General features: G+C 45.2%; 2 protein-coding genes across 4 annotated transcripts in view; both read right to left on the bottom strand.

The window, feature by feature from the left end:
* CEMIP (cell migration inducing hyaluronidase 1) overlaps window positions 1-3,102 on the bottom strand; it is a 59,860-nt gene extending 56,758 nt beyond the window's left edge. For both annotated transcript variants that reach the window (XM_026856327.1, XM_026856328.1), the window contains exon 1: window positions 2,975-3,102. The gene's annotated coding sequence lies outside the window, so the exon portion shown is untranslated. The remainder of the gene's footprint in view (window positions 1-2,974) is intronic.
* Window positions 3,103-5,025: 1,923 nt separating this feature from the next.
* LOC113484162 (cell surface hyaluronidase-like) overlaps window positions 5,026-17,230 on the bottom strand; it is a 48,793-nt gene continuing 36,588 nt past the window's right edge. The window contains exons 15-20 of one of the 2 annotated variants that reach the window (XM_026856372.1): window positions 14,281-14,463; window positions 12,160-12,373; window positions 11,297-11,398; window positions 8,882-9,042; window positions 7,497-7,606; window positions 5,026-5,372 (exon numbers count right to left, since the gene is read on the bottom strand). In XM_026856372.1, coding sequence (XP_026712173.1) covers window positions 5,152-5,372; window positions 7,497-7,606; window positions 8,882-9,042; window positions 11,297-11,398; window positions 12,160-12,373; window positions 14,281-14,463 — 991 coding nt within the window. In that variant the 3' untranslated portion in view covers window positions 5,026-5,151. The remainder of the gene's footprint in view (window positions 5,373-7,496; window positions 7,607-8,881; window positions 9,043-11,296; window positions 11,399-12,159; window positions 12,374-14,280; window positions 14,464-17,230) is intronic. The other variant, XR_003399166.1, reaches the window with a different exon arrangement.

Genomic DNA, 17,230 nt, shown 5'->3' with positions numbered 1-17,230 from the left:
TGCTTGCAGCGAGCCCGAGTTCATTGCTGTGTTCGTATTAACTGGCACTCGGGTTGGAAAGGCTGAGAGTCAAGAGGGCCAAGAGGATCCGACTCCTCTGATTCAGCTCTGACTAACACACTGCTGGAAAAATGCTGCTCGGACGATAATCTCAGGAATTTTCCTTCAAAGGCTCTCAGTTAAGCATCTTTCCCAAATATTAGACACAAACAGCCACATGTTTGATTTGACTGTTAAATAGGAGGAAGAGATAGTGACTCTTTTCATTAATGTCTCCTGCTGGAGAGGACACGGGAGCAGTTCTCTCCTGCCAGCCAGCCGTTTCGTTAGCTCAGCGCTCCGAGCCGCGTGGGGATACAGCAATACACTGCACTGCACTTGAACAGGCGCCACGTGGCTGACTTCAGCTCTGATGTAACCAGCAATGTCAACAAATCTCCCGGCAGAATCAGGCCCTTTGAGAGCCTAAAGGCCATACAAGTGCCCTCCTAAGTCTATCATCTCCAGCATTTCTCAAATACCATCTGTGACTCCTCTCCTGGGTTAGAAAAGCTTTTTCATCCAGCCATTAAAAGCTGCCTGGCAATGGCAAGTGGGACTCATATCCCTGGATCTGGCAAGGCAGACTTTCTGAAATGATTCCCAGCTGCTGGATCTTTCCAAAAAAAGTGAACAATAGCAGCAGATAATGCTAAAAGTAGATGCAGGAAACCATTAGTCCTCAGCTGGCTGCTACCGCAGGTGTCAGCAGCAATACTGTACTAGAAAGTGCACTACATAGACAGGAATCCCTATCCACCGCCCTCCCTGTGGTTTTAATGCTGGAGGCAAGACAAAGCAGACAATCCTGAAAGCAAAACAGCAAAGAAATGCCCTGAGGAAGCTGGACGGTCACAGGCATCGTGGTGGGGTCACACAGGCACCCCAAATCCCAGCGGCAGAGCAGAGCTCTCCTGGGAGGCACAGCCAGCTGCTCAGAAACACACACCAGGCTCCGACCTTGACTTGCCACCTTGCATGACTGGGCCAACCACCTAAGACTGGCACCAGAATTTTTAAAAAGTTCCTTCTGATATTGGGACAAAGTGACTTTTAAGACTGGCTTGACGCACTTTGGAGGATCTGCCTTCAGAGGCTCCTTCATGATATGTCAAGCAGGGCTTAATGGGGGCATTAACCACCCGTTAGAAACACAGCAAGGATGGGAGACAATCAGCAGCTACCCAATCTCCCCTGAAAAAGGTGTCAAACAGGCAGAGAAACCTGATGGCTACTACTGCTGCTACAGCCCAGCCAGAGAGACCACAGACCTGTGGGGCAAGGCAGGGATCTGGAGCCAGCCCCAGAGAATGACAGGAAAAGCTCACATGGAAAAGGCGCCTTTTTAGCCTGATGGAGAGCGACCTCTCAGCAGACACTAATTTACACCGGTACTTAAGATGACCTGCGAGTAAAATGTGTGTTCCCCAGGGACCATCTCTGCAAGGTGAGATGCTCCAGAAGACCCCGATGGATCAGTGACGGGGCCTCGTGCTCAAGGGACCCAAACCTGGACCCTCCCACTGCCACAGCTGATGCCGAGGTTTGAGTTGTTTCATGGCCAGGTCTGAAGCCTTGCTGCATGTTTCCTTGTTCATAAGCCAAGAAGCCAACACCGATTTGGAAGCTGATTCCTGAGAGAGGGAGGAACTGTTTAATTAGCCCTCTGCTACCTTCTTGCTGACATTGCATGGCAGTGACTGCCCTCACCCCACTGAGGGAATTATGCATTTTAGCCCCAGCTGGGAAGATGGATTTGAGGAGCAGATCCATCTTTCTGACCCAAGCACATGCCATTCCTTGCTACAGTGACATTCCTGTGCAGGGGGAGACATCGCACACCCAGCCCACAGCACAGCTGAAGCCTTCAGACAGCCTTACAAATAAACAAATGCATTTCTAAGGGTCACTAATGAAAATACTTTCCCAGTCCCAGAGCATGACAGCAGCATAGCTGCCTCTGCTCTTCATCTTGATCTTGTGCTTGCCATTCAGTCATGAGCTGCTCTATTTTACTAGCAAGTAGAGGAGGATTAAACTCAGGAACAGACTTTACTTCTCAATGAAATCCACACTGGAGTCAAAAGCAGCACTCTGACTTTTTTCCCAATGAGCCTTGGTTTCTTATAAATTTATCTGATAACTTTCCACACAAGGAAGGAGGTTCTGCTCACGTATTCCATATATAAACATCACTGCAAGCTCCTTGATTCCTGATGTTCATAAAACCAAATTCTAAACGAGGAGCAGGAGTTAGAGGAAATTTTAACAACCAATAAATTAAAGGAAAATAAGGTGTTTGCGAATTTATGGTAATATTGGCAAACTATTTTTGAAACAGAAATAAAAAGGGGAATTATGTTTTTTTTTTTTTTTTGGGTTTTTTTTTTTTTTTTTTCCCCCAGAGGCTGACAGACCTTGAAAAGGAAAGGAAAAAAAGAAAGGAAGCCATTTCTGGCTCAGCTAAAACAAAATCATTTGCAATTCACAGCACTCCACCCATCCGAGGCTGACCGACTCCCAATTTCACATGCTTTCGAAGTGCTCAGCATTTCACTGAATTAAACCCTCATCCATCGCACGATTTTTTTCCAAGCATCAGTGGTGGGAAGCTGAGACCCATTTGCTGAGGTTCAAGGCGCACGGACTTTGCTGTGCCTGCTGAGGGTAACTCAGCCTAGAGCCAAGCCAATGTTTTCAGGGAGCACCAGAGCTACTGTGTGCTCCCCCTGCAGAAATGCCCTGGGGATAACCAGGACAGCTGTGTGTCCTGAACGCATCAGATCTACTGACCATGCCTGGATTAGCTGCAGGTCCACGAGGACACGCAGAGTCAGTGTGGACTCCAGCACGCGGGTGGAGATCCTCCTGCTCAGGAAACCCCTGGCAGGAATACGAGAGCTTCCCACAAACACAACGCCCAGGCGACACTTACCCCGGCAGCTTCACGCACACCGACTGCTGGTGCGTGCCAGGTTAGCGGGAGCCTTTGAAATCACCATCTTCAATGTCCCAAGGATCCGTGGAGGAACTGTACCTTCTGCAGAACGCCCCTGGTTTTGAAGCCTTTTTTTTTTTTTCCCTCTCCCAAGGTAAAAAAAAAAAAAAAAAAAAAAAAAAAAAAAAAAAAAAAGAAGCATGTGCAGTGGCTGAAAAGGATCACAGCATCCTGAATCCTCTTCAAACTGCAGCTTTTAACTAACCAAATAACTGCATCAGGATGTAAATATTTTTCTTTTTTGCTTTTGTGGTACTTTACTGTTTGCATCTGGCTCGCCACAGCTCCACGCCTTCCTCTCCAGGACATTTGCCATTTGCTCTCCTTCTGGGAGGAATAGACATTTTTCAGAGGTTTAGGCACATTCCTCTCCTTCCTTCACCAGGCTCTTCCTTTGCCAATTATTTAGTCTGAGCCTGGGGTTGGAGCTCTGCAAAGTTTTATTATGATCCAGGGTCTGGACCTGTCACAGATTATCAAATAAATGTCCAAGCTAAAAGCTTGCTCTGTAAGTACTTGTTCCAACGTTGGGTTTACGCTTACAAGCCAAAAACATCTTTCGTTTCTTCCTCTGCACGGCCTCAGAAATCATAACAATTAGGTACTAACAGGAGTTCAGAAGAACTTCAGGGAGCTTCTTAGAGGGTCAGCCCAGCCACTCAGGCTTTTGTACCACTTCTCATCTCCACCGAGGACATCAGTCTCCATCACTCCCCGCAGGGGCCGGCACATGTCCACGATGTCCTGTGCATCACTCTTTATCTTACCTTTACTAAGCAGCATCAGTGATCTCTTCACACTTTCTAGAAGCCAGGACCCCTTCCCTGGCCAAAGCCAACTCACACCTCTCCCACTGGGTGTGGGGATGGAGCCACAGTCTCCTTCTCTGCTTGTAAACCTTTCAGGTGCCCTCTGACCCCACATCCAAGGACAACCAGGCAGTATGTGTCTGACGGAGGCACGTGTCCCAGCCAAGGAGTCCAGCCCCGCTCAGAGGCACGGTATCAGCTGGCCAGCGCGCAGATGCCAGAGAGACTAACTCACCAGGGAGCAAAAGTCTGGCCAACAAAACACTAACCTTTTCCTGTAGCAACTTGTTTTTGGCCATTTCTGAGAATTCCAAAGAAACGACGGGACATTAGTAACAAAGCCTTCACCTACCTGTTTGAGTAACCCGTGTGACAAAGACACGGATGGTCTGAAGTCACCCATCCCTTCACTGCTGTCACCAGGTAACATCATGTTCAAACCAAAAAGAGTCAGTCATCATTTCAGGGTAACTTTGTACTTAAACTGTAGTCAGTGAGGTCATGAGTTGTTTCTCAGTTTGCATACAAAGCTCTTTTTTTGCCTTTACTTCAAAAAGCAGCAGCATAAACAAAAAAGAGAATTAGCCACTAATACTGGCAGTATTTCAGTCCTCAATGGGAGCAGAAAATCAATACGAGCATTGTCTGAAAGGAACACAAGACTCTACCCTGTGCAGCACATACTTTATCCTGGGTTTTTTTCCTTTAGGTCTTCGATTAAATGTTCATATCAGTTGGACAAACATCATTTCACCAGTCATGAGGTACAGATAGAAACACATTTATAACTCCTTTGTTGCACCCTATATATTCAGTTTGATTAGAAGATATTATTGTAGATCACTGCATGCTTACGAGCAGATATTACTGAGTTCACCTAAGATGCCACAGCAGATGGACAGACATTAATGGAGGGAAAACAGGACTGAAGGACTGAATTCCCTACCTCTGCTGAATTCCATCTGCTTCCCTGGATGCTGCTAAAATCTCCACGCCAAACTTCACCTCCAGTCCCTGTAATACCAGAGAGCAGATTCTTGCCTTTAAAACTTACCTCCAGATACCAAATTGTAGATATGTTGAAACACTTCTCCTGGGGAAGGGCAGCCCACAAGCTTTTCCTATTCTGCCCTGTGAGGCACTGTTTGAAAAATAAAGCTCTGCCACAGTGGGTAAGATGACAATATATTTATTAGTTATAAAATATACAAGTGAACACCATCAGTTTGGTACAAGCCTGTAAAAACAAGAGCGGGTTTTGGTGACAGCAGCAGGCTTTGCCTGGCTGGTGTTGCCCCAGTGATGCTAATCCTGTGGTGCCATGGCCTCTACAGAGATGTGCTCCCAGTGGTTCTGAGAAAAAGCGAATTTTAGTGACTCATCGTCATTAGCTGGACATTGATATTCTTTCAGCTTCAAGGGAACATAATGCTGTAGAGAAGCAGCTTTCTGATAACCAGGACGATTAAGGACTTTAATCCAGGAGGGCTTGGCTTGTCCTTTATAGCCAAGCATGGCAAAACTCCCTGAAAAACAGACACAAAGAGAGTGACCCTCTGGATGGGTCGGTTCCCTTATTAGCAGCGCAGCACGGACACCCTCCACACACCACAGAAACTTCTTAGCATTTCTTTTTTCCCTTGGATTAAAATAACAGAACATTTAAGAGAGAAAAAGGGTGATGAAAGAGGAAATGAGCCTCGCTGAAGCCATAACCTCACTGTATCACAGGCCTGCAAGTGCTCCAATAAGCTAAGATAGATTCCCAGATGTCAGTTAGCAGGAATATTGTTTTTACTCTTTCTTTTTAAATAAGACTGATGCTTTTTCATATTTGGCTACACGAAAATGGTTAGGCGCATCGAATCCTCATTTTATTAGTTTACATCAGTTTCTTCCTGTTATGCCTAAACTATCCCCCATGTCGACTCTGCTCTGGTCCTCTGCTGTCACAGAGTACAAAGGCATTATGTATTCTTCTCTTTTAATAATAATGTCTTGTGTTTATATTATGCTTTTCATTGCAAAGTCTCCCAAGGCTATTTGCAGCTAGTTGGATCGAGACTTATTCCTGTAAACACTTCTAATTTAAATAAGGTTTTGCAAAACCAGGCAACAAGACCCTAAATCCTGATCTTGCTGGGGTCAAGAGGATTGGGGCTTTTCTGCATTATCCCTGGCAGAAGCAATATGCATTTGGCAGAAGTGCTCCAGCCTGCCCTGAAATACAGCCCCTCCAGCACGGACCAGTCCTGCGTGCGATCACTTTTGAAGTTGTGAAGTCAAACAGTGCGCATACCTGCATCAGCGGGAGAAAGCTCATGAAGCAGGACATAATTACCCAGACTGGAAACGAGGGCAGACATGTGGGTGAACACCCTTGCCCTTAGGAAAAGCAAAACAGGGGCGGCACAGGATCGGCCAGCAGCAGCTTAGTCCCACCGCCAGACACCAGCGTCCCAACGGAGTGGCAGGGCAAGGAGATGGCCACCAGCCAGCATGTCCCCGGGACGGCGGTGGCCCTGCTTGCTGCTTTTTGTGCCCTAGGAGCAGCCGAGGCTGGAGGCTGAATGGAGCTCCCAAAACAACCTGGAAGTGCTGTGCCCAAGAAAGCGGCACAGGTGGGTCAGGGAACAAAGTTTGACAAAACAAACAAAAAAGATTGCTTTTTAATCAAAAAATTCCTTTCAAAAGTATTCAGGGCTTTGATGAAAGAATGAAGAAATGAAGTTTCAGGATAAAAACAAAAACAAAATACTCAAATTTTTACTTTTGAAAGGAAGGAAAGAAAAAACAGCTTCTCGGGAATCAAAGAAGCACCGAGGTGAAATCACTGTCTCCGTTGTAAAGACTATCCCGTCCTCCCCCTGGAATGGTCATAGCTTTAAAACTTGAACCAGAAATTGATATAAATGTCAGTAAGCAGTACGGGAAAAAAAAAAAAAATCCCCAAACACCCAAGAAAAAAAATGAAGCTGGAAATACAGCCAATTCTCCATCTGATCTCAGCTTGAGACTGCAAATGAAATCTGCATCAAGCTGGCTGGTTGGTTTTCCTGATTTTCTTATCACACAAATTATTCATCCAAACCTGGACTTAATAGCCCCTAGCTTTCCAGTAGGAAAGCCAGCATGGATTTCCTGGACCAGTGATACCAATGGATATATAACGATACCAATTCTCGCAGCAATCCAAGGTAAAACTGTAGTAAGAACTTTCCAAAACTGGTAATTTCACCTTCCTTCCATACAAAAAAAACCCCAAAAAGCTCCTATTTCACTTCAGGCTATTTTCTTTTTCATCAACTTTTCAGTTTATGATTGTTTTTCCTTGCGAAGCAGTTGAATTTGAGAGATGGAATCTTCATCAAATTATTCCTTTTTTTTGTTTGTTTGTTACAAAACCGAGCTCCTGTTAGGATGAAAACTTTGTGGCATGCAGCTTCTCACCGGTGAGGTAGGGTCAAAACCCCAAAATAACTCTCCTGCTTCTCACCATGCCTAAGCCAAGAGATTTGCACTAGGCTACCCTGGCATATTGTGGTAGGAAATATATTGATAAGCTCTATATACATACGTGTACATCTTGGGTAGGGAAACACACCAATAATTCTTAAGCAAAAGAAACATGGTAGAATAAATATGTTTACCTTCCTTGTGGAAGACAATAGGCTTTGCTGAACCTAATGTGGTAAAAACAGACATTTTGGAGCTCCCCACCATGTCTGCAATATCTCTAGAGCACACGAGAACAAGTGACCTGAAACGAAGGACAGTAATTACTGCAAAATTGTAAAATATTACTTCATTGAGAATCTGCAACACCTTTAAGCTCCAATTCAGAAAAGTATTTAAGAGCTTGCTTAACTTTAAGAACATGCTTAAATCCCTTTGATTTTAATCACACAAGCTTTCCTAAGTTTAAGCCTCTGTTTAAATGGTCTTAAATTAAACCTGCACTTCACGTGGAATCAAAAGAAGCACAAATGACTGCTTGTGAGTGCATCCCTTAGAGGAACATGACACTCAGCTACAGAAGGAATTCAGTTCCTGTACAGTCCTGAGACTCCGAAGCCATCCATATCCTGGGTCTGATTTTCAGTCAAGCCTCAGTCTGGCTTTAGTCCTCACAGATGTGCTTTCAGCCCCCAGTAAATTGTACCTGCAATGAATTACAGGTTGCACAACTGGTTGCATTTAGCTGAATGCCTAGACAGGCAAAATACACATCCTACCAGAAAATCAAACTGAACGTACAGGCATCGTATGGGTATGTGTCACTTCATGCATGTTTGATACACTTAACACACTCGTGCAGAAATCCAGATGTCATAACTCAGGAGTGTTCAAATCTTTGGTCATGAACTGCTCAGAAACGTCTTGGACTGAAAATCTGTTTTCTGGTTATTTGACCTGCTTCTGCCAGCAGCCAAGAATTTATCTATAAATCTCTGTTGTTCCATGTTTATGTGGCGACACATAAAACCACGAGGAATGTGGGACAGACACAAACAGAGATGATCCAGACCACTGCCAGGACACATGCAAGGTAACAGAGCCCACAGGCAGACAGGTCTATGGCTCGCCCAAGAAAAGTCCTACTGGAAAATCTGGCACACCTATGAGTTTCATGTCACAAGAGGCAAAAACAATCGGCAAGACTAAACACAAACCAACTCATTTCAGAAATGGAAAACTGAATCATCGGCTGCCAGGAAGCTGCTGGACGGTTGCACAGGATTGCAGATGTCATTGCAAGGACCTTATCTACTCCGTGCTGGGAAATGAATGGTTAATTTAGAAGGAATTGACAGTTTTCCAGAAAACCTGTTTCTGTCTGCTCTAATCTGCGCAATCCTGTGAGAGAGATGCTGCTTCTTTTATTATCTGGGTGATATTTGGGATTTGTACATATTTATTCTGTGCCAGATTTCTTCAGAGCACAGGTTTGGTTATGAAAGTAGGTAATTTTCCTTCCTTTGTCTATCAGACACGGGTTACTACATGAACTGGGCTCTCTCAGCAGTTTTCTTACCTCTCTTTTATAAATGTTTGAACATAATCAGTTATTGCACTGGCAGCGTTTTCACCAGCAACTGTGCCAAAGTGCCTCCTACTCACGACTGCTCCTGAACATGCATCTAGCACCATGAAGAATATCCCACGCCTACTGAGCAGGAAAACCGTGTCATTTATCTGCAACAAAAAAGCAGGTAGGTTTTATGGAGGGAGGCTGAGGAGTTTCAGACTCTGATCCTGCTTCTCCATAACGGAGTTACAAGCAAGGAAAATATCAAGGGTGTACACCCTATAATTTTAAATGTATAATTAGTACAGATGAAGTGACGTCACTGATAGATGCTCAGTGGCAGGAGAAAGCAAAACCCTCAGTTTACAATGGGGTACAAAAACATCAGAAATGAGATCATCAGCATCTTTTGTGTGTTAGGAGGATATATTTGGGAAGCCGAGAATCCTGGGAGTAAAATGCTTAGCTCAGTCTTAATACAGCTTCTTTCCATGTGGGGGAAATTACTGTCACTTGGCAAAGCAGATTTGACCACGGAGCAAGGGAGAGGTGCTGAGACAGCAGATGGAGAAGAGGCAACACATGGGGTTGTCAGGGTTTTTTTTTGTTTTCCCTGAAAATGTAAATATCAAAACCAAAATATTCCTTCTTGGTAGAGCTGTCCCAGTGCTTCAAAGAAGTCGTTGCACAAGTGTCTCCTACTCTCCTCCGTTCCTACAGCAAAGGCTCTTTCCCCAGGTTACATCTCTCAGGATGTGTCATGATACTTGCTTTTAGAAAGGCAAAGGCTCTCTGAGATGCCTGGCACTGCTGCATCTCCCCAGCATCCCTGGGGCCCAGCCTGGGAGGACACAACCTCCACCAAGGAGAGCAACAGAATGTCGTTCAGGCTCTCAGAAAGCTGAGCCCGGGATACACAACATGCCACTGTGATCCACATAGTCGTCCAAACCCGCAGGCACCAGGGAGCTCAGATGCGTCCCAACAATCTGGGACATGTGAATGCCTCCAGGGAACGTAGGGCCAGACTGAAGGAGGGAGCCAAGTGTTAAGAAGTGGCTTCTGCAAGATGTTGGATGATGCTGAATGCAATAGTGGGGCAAGGGTAAGGGAAACATGAATGTTCAGGCCATGGGTGGGCAGAGGGGAGTGAGGAGGAGCAAAGACAGACTCAATCTTTTGCCTGGTCCTGGCTGCCTCACACTCCTACGCCTGAGAAGAACATCAAAGTCTGGATGCACACGGAGCACAGAGCAACCAGCACTGCAACCTGAACTAACCGTGAGCTGTTGGCAGAAGAAACGGCCCGGTTGTGTGTCTCAGCCCTGTCTGCAGGCTGCAGACCCACCAAGAGCCAGCACAAGGGCTCACGTGGCCCCACGGAGCGGGGCAGTGCCTCGCCCAGGTCACTCAGTCCTTGGGGAAGCTGGGGTTATAAATCTAAAACATTTCTGACTTTTGCATTTCATTCAGCAAAACAAGAAGTAAACATGTGCTTTGGTAGTGGCCATTCCTCTGTGTCACTTCTTTATGTCTAAATTTCTTGCATATTTTAAGATTTAGGGTAGGAAACCTTTAGACATTAACCTTCATCATTTGCATTAGCTCATCCTTTACTTCAGCTAGGAGTACATGTGTTGGAAATAAAGATTCCTTTGAAAAACAGTCCTTTGCATTAAATCTTTAGAAAAGGCAAAACAGCTTTGAGGATACAACGCCTGTCCCACAAGTGCTGCGCACAGGCAGGTCTCTGCACTTCACCACAGGTGAGGGTGCTGCCTGCTTGCTAATGGTTCTGGATAAATTTTTGATGATGCAGTGCACGAGGCAAGACATCCTGACTGCTCAGACTCCTTAAGGATGCTGTACCAGCTTTGCTTGGCATTTGTAAGCATTAATTATAATTCAGTAGCACACAGGTATATAAGCCCGGACAGTGTCCTTGCAAGCATGATTTCGATCAATCTTCACCATCTAGACATGTGCAGGGACTACCTGACAGCTCCAAATGACTTCGGTAGTGAAATATAGTTATTTTTATCTTTTAGTACAATGCCAACAGAGAAAATAAAAAAAACCCCAAACCTTGATTTTCTTCCCCGCATCCTTTGTAAACAATGACTTCTGGCCTGCTTTCCCCTGCCCCCTTCCTCTACATTAGAGTGGTGGTGGTAATTCTTCTTCTGAGGTGATAAAAGGCCTTTTTTTTCCCTGAGGGCTCAAATCCTCATCTGAATAGAATACTAACTCCCAGTGACTTTAATGAAGTTAATTGTAAGGAAAGAACAATGCACTTGCCTCTTCCAGGGGAACTTCCCATTTCCTTCCACCAAGGTTCAGCAAGATTTTGCAGTAACTTTCCTTAGAGATAAAGTTTCCCCTGTTTAATCACCATTTCAAATGCAGTAAAACACAACATACCTTAATGAATGCGGATGTCAAGTGGTTTTGTACGTCCGCCCTGCTGAGAGACTGGATCTGAATCCGTATATACTTGACTGAGGGTGTGCTAGTGATAGCAAGCTGCAATTACACCAGAGACAGAGACTTAAAAACTGGCTTGCTAACTGGTTTTCATCAACAAAACGACACTAGGTACCACTGCTTGTGTATACGTTTGCAAAACTTTTAAGAATTCTTTTTTAAAACTGTGATCCTGGTTCACAAGTGCTCGTTATTAAGACACCATTTATCAAAGGATCGTGTCAATGCTGTTTAAAAGGGACCTCTGATGGTCATTCTGCCACTAAGTTTAAAATTTGAGTATGATTTTCATGTATCATGCCTGTCTGTAAACTCAAGTGCAGAGCTGTATGAGCCTGAAACAATTTTACAGGATTTAGAGTGGGGTGAATTTTCAGTAAATGAGGAAAGAACCTGGTTCTAATTTCCCAGTTATTCCTATTAACCAGAATTATTTCCCAGTTTGAAATTCAGCAGCAAATTTGGAATTCAAAGCTAAGCCAGTCTGAGCCCTCTCAAGAGTCCTTTTTATTCTTGTTTAAAAGAAAGAAATGGGGGAAAAAGGTGTCACGAATGTGCATTCATGTTTTGAGTCGGGCAATTTCTTTGAGGCTTATCTTTGAAACATAGTACAAAGATCTGAAAAAAAAAAAAAAAAACAACAGAGCAAACCCCTTCCCTCTACCCAGGTTACATGATGCTGGGCAGATTCCCAACTGGGAATTCCCTATAGCTTTTCCCTATATGCTGTGAAAACGAGTTGACCTCAGGTGGCTGCACAGACACTGCACACCTCGGGTGCTGGTTGATGCGGGTGGTACCTGTGGGGCCCCACACGCCCTGCACGGCCCAGGTGGGTGCCGGGACACAGGGCGCTGGGCAGCTGCCGGCCGCTCCGGGAAGGGGTTTGGGCCACAGCTCCAGGAGTCCCCTGGGTACATATGCGCCAGAATTTTAATGCGTTCGCAGCCTTGCTGAGAGCAGTAACTGTGTCCTTTACGAGCTTCCTGGGCTTGCAGGTGAACAAACAGGTACCTACAAATGAGAGCAGAGGGATCAGAGCCACTGCGTGCTTAGAGGACAAGCTAAGTTTAGGCAGGATCTGCACTTGCTAAATTGAATCATCCCTCACATTCCCAGCATCACAAACCAGCTCTGTCTGGTGTAATGTGGCACACCCCCTGCAAAATGGGTCCTGCAAGGATGCAGGTCCAGCTCCCCTCTCGTCGTGGCATGACGAGACCTGCAGCGCTTGCAGCCCATACGTCCAAGCCAGCTGCCTTCACCAGGCAAGCACTGCGTGGGGCAGACACCCCCTCCAGTCCCAGACACCCCATGCTGCCCCCAGGCGTGCTGCCATCCCACCAGAGAGAGAGCAGCAGTACTCTGGCTGCTGTGCAGAAGGAGTCAGGCTTGCCTGGAAATATCAGCATCTCCCCATCAGCTCTGCCTTGCAGGGTCTTGGCCCGCAGGCAGAGCTTAGCCCTAGGCATGCACGACAAAAGCTCGAAGGCAGCCAGGTCTTCTGGCCTTTGGAGTTCATTTTTTTCTCTAGCTGTTCTAAGTATGTTTCCAATCGTGTCCATTCTGCAATTCAGGCTGAGGAAATTACATAAACAGCTCAGTTCAGCTCCAGGATCAAAAAGATACATGAGCTTTAAAGGGATTTTTCATTCAATTTCTTTTAAAACTAAATATTTGTTTCTATTTGTCTGGAAGAAAAAATGAGTAAGCTTGGTTCCTTTCCAAGAATCCAGCATGTGGGGTTAAAAAAAGAAGGGGAAACATCCCACTCATTATAAAATAAAGTCTAAAAAACAACAACAGGAAAAGAAAAAAGCCAATCCTGTAACTTCTGTAGTCTGAAGGACTCAAAAAAAAAAAAAAATCACTGCTGAATTAAACAGAGAACCAAAAGGCTGATACTGCCAGAATTAAGTTAGGTTAGACCCATCAATCTGCTTGTACCAGGTCCAGATGGCTGCTGGCAGCTAATGGCTCTTCCCCCACAGACCCACATGTGCAATCATTTTCCCCACTATTCAGTAGTAAACAACCTGTTTACGGAATTCTGGTGACTTAAAAAAAAAAAAAAAAAAAAAAAAAAAAAAAAAAAAAAAAAAGGAGGATTAATTAGCAAATTGTTATTTCACAATTCCTATGATGGCAGAGACCTGGCCATCAGCAAGGAGCCTGGTTAATGGGGATGGCATTCCGGGATTTGATTCCTCATGTGTCATGGTTGAATGAATAAATACATTCCATTTTATTTTCAAATCTGGCATTTGTGGATTGATTCCTGAAGTAGCTACTTAGTCAGGTGAAGCATCATGGGACCCATGGTTAGACCACAAAACACTTTTTCCCTCCCTAACTATTTTAGATGACTGAGAAACAGAGTTTCGTAATATGTTTTTTTAACCAAAGGTGTCCTAGAGTCTTATAAAGATGATGCAAAATCTCTAGGCCTCTCCTCCTGCCTTCAAAATAAGATATGTACCCTGGTGCTCTCCTTTCTTCACAAAATCTCATTTTCAGAATGTGATTTTAGAAATCCATCTTCATGAGAATATGAAGGTCAAACTTCTCAAACTATCTTAGTGTCGGAGCCGCAGCAGTCACAGAAGGGCTCCTTTTCATGGCCCTTTGGGGTGCAATGGATATTAACAAATATTTACACCACACCCACAACCTGAGGCAGTCTGAGCAGCAGGGATGCCTCAAAGCAACTCAGTCCAGCCAAGAAATCCGCCACTTTCTTAACAGGAATGAAAATCGCTGCTTGGTGATATAGACACGGACCTACCCCAGGTACTCCAGCCTATAAATCCGTTTTGACCTGAAATCAGTGAAAAGATCACACAAGATAGATGGGCCTGAATTTTAACTAAGAGAAAGACCCCAAGGGTTTGCTGCCCATTCGGGGGCAAGGCAGGGCTCACCCCGATGCTCTGTCGAAGTAGAAGAGCCGCTCGCCGGTCCTGCTGAGAGCGCTGGCCCGGGAAGGGGCAGCGAGGTAGTGCTTCACGCTGTGCACCGTCCCTGTCCGTCGCTGGTAGATATCTGCCACCACCTGGAAAACCGATTCCCTGGGATAGCAGAGGGCAACGCACAGCCAGTCTCCTCTGTCGGCAAAAAGGGGAGGCGGGGGGCGGAAAGAGAGAAAATGCACTTAAGGGCTTGAGTACAAGAGAGATGGTCTGCAGCCAAGAGTACAGTCTTCAGGGGAAAACAAAAAAATGTCCTTTGAGGTTCTCTTCCTCCTTTACAAAAACACAACAAACCCTCAAAGCCAAATAAAATCAGATATTTTTTTTTTGCTTTGTCTGGAAACAACGGCTGCTTATTATGAAGGTCTGATCCGGGGACCCCGGCTGACCTCAGAGGACTTTGAGTCAGGTGCCAGGATGCCTTAACACCAGAGATTTTCTCTTCCTTGCCCCATAAGGCTGAAGTACAACCAGTCACATACCCACTCGCATCTCCTGAGGCAGCCGGGGCTTGTTTTAGTTCATCCGGAGCTGCTGCGGGAGAGGGAACAGGCATCCAGCAGACATTTCACCGGGGGCACAGATTCAGGAATTAGAAAGTAATCTCTAACTTGAACCAGAGCCACCGTCTGAAGCGACCTGCTTCCTCCACTTTACAGCAAAGTTTATTATTTCGGTTTCCATTAAAATCTCCCTCTCCCCAGCTCTTTCTTTAATGTCAGTTTAGAAGAACTAAAGGTAAAGCTAAACCATCTTTTAACTCTTGTCTACCACAATTTCAGCACGCACATTTACAAAAAAAACCCTGCCCCCATGGCTTCCTTTATCCTGTGGTTCACATCGCCACTCTCACAGAAAGAAAAACTGGCTCCAAACTAGAAACCTTTGTTACGAGACTCAGCACCACAAGATGCAGCTATGGTGTAATTTGGATACTGATGGGAAGGATCTTCCACAAAACATCCCGACACCCTCTCCTGTCTGCGTGATGCACTTGTACTGTGCAAAGCAGAAAGCCACAAGCTGTTTACACTTGAAAAGAAAAACTGAATACTAAGATAATTAGCTTGATTATTAGCCCTCTGAAGTGGCTCGGTGTGCCATACCAAGGTGCCTGAACCAGTACTGTGGTTAGCTTTCCTTGTATCACCAAAACCATCCAGGTTTCAAATGTATTCTTTTAACTACCTGGCTTCCTGGTTAAAATGTGAGATATATAACTCTGGCTTAGAGAAAGACAAATACCACCTTCACTGGCTGTCTTTCTGGGTCCTTCAAAGGTCAGGAAGACAAAGTTTCTCCAAAGGCTCCCCTGAAATGATCTGCCACCCATCCCTGCCTGCAGAGCAACAAATGGGAGGAAACGACTTCGATTTGGAGAAATCTGAGCATCGGCGTACTTAGACCTCTAGTTCGCTTTACACACGGCGAGCACAAAAGCAAAGCTAATTCAGTCTTTTTCTAGTTTTCTCATTAAAACAAAACAAAACTATCTACAGGATGGAAGAGGGGACAGGCTGTTCTGGAATAATAAATCAAAGCTGCACAAAGACCCATCAGCTTAAGCCACATACTGCCCTCTAGACTTTAACCAACTCCAGCTGTGCTATAACACAGGACAGCTAGAAAATGGATATATTTTCAGGCGATTTGACCTCTGACTAGAGGAAATGAAAGAAATGCACCAGAGCCATATTTGTGGAATAGTTTTAGGATGGAGTCCCAAGACATTTGGCTGTTTCATAATGGTGATTTGCATTGCGTTAGCACATTTCATCCCCTGAAGACACCGTCACAGAAAGGGCTTGTCATCTCCCTTGGATGCTGGGAACCAGCTTTGGTGTTGTGCTACACTGACTGCCACCTCTCAGGGGAAAAAAAAAAAAAAAAAAAAAAAAAAAAAAAAGTGTGAAAAAACCCACAGCTGTGACCGTCTTGAATTGCCAGGGCATTTGGGAATATGAGTGCTAGAGTCTCGTGTGCACGTGAGCAGGCTGAGTGAAATGCTGAAATAAATTACATCAGGATTGAAAACATCAGATGGAAAGCATCTACTTCGGAGTTTGTGGAGGAAGAGATGGAAATAAGTACATTCCCACAACAAAGGGCTTGGGTTGAGACATGAGAAGGGAAGGTATTAGAAGTTATCCTTTATGTAAATATAGGAAAGAATAAGGAGGTTATTTTCTCTTCAATTTAGCGGTATTTTAACAGCTTCATATTTAGTTCTTTTCTTCAGCTCGTTCAAGATCTGTTGTAAACCCCCGCAAATACCTGGCTGCGTGGCGGAACTGGGCTCCACCATCTCCAGGAACAGCAAAGCAAGAAACATCAGCACTCCTGCAGGACGGCCCGCAGGACGATGCCCCGCAGCTGGCCAGCGGATGGGTCAGATGCCTGTTCTCCAGCCAGTGCCAAAACTGAAGGAGAAATGCAACCTCAGGCAATAAGCACTCATCAGGCATGGCACGTCTTGGACGTCGCGTTCAAAATAAAACGGCTGTGCGTGTGCCTTCCTCAGCCACTGCGCTGGCCACCAAGGACCTCCTGGCTGGCTCTCGAGTGCAGGAAGCTTTCCCCTTTTTGGTGGTCAATAAACTGTGGCTCCCGCTTTATTTTTATCTGCTCAAACCCCTCAATTCTGTTTTATTTACCAGCTGCTACTCTGGGGTGAATATTTGCAGAATAAGAAAAATTTGAACCAGCCTAAATATCTTGCATTAAGACCTTGTTCTGCTGCTCTCGGTACCATCACATCAACTGGGATCTTCCTTCGCAGGTGCCCTGGAGGCTTAGAGATACACAAAGTGCTAGCAAGAAGAATGAATTCTGAACACTGAATTCATAGTAGATCCCAAATCATTAATTCAGAGTCCTTTCAGACCGCTGCCTCAGTACTGTG

Source organism: Athene cunicularia (assembly GCF_003259725.1).
Source record: "Athene cunicularia isolate RWA chromosome 10 unlocalized genomic scaffold, athCun1 chr10_part1, whole genome shotgun sequence".
NCBI classification, from domain to species: Eukaryota; Metazoa; Chordata; class Aves; order Strigiformes; family Strigidae; genus Athene; species Athene cunicularia.
The sequence above is the reverse complement of the archived record's forward strand: the minus strand, read 5'-3'. Positions and strand labels throughout refer to the sequence as shown.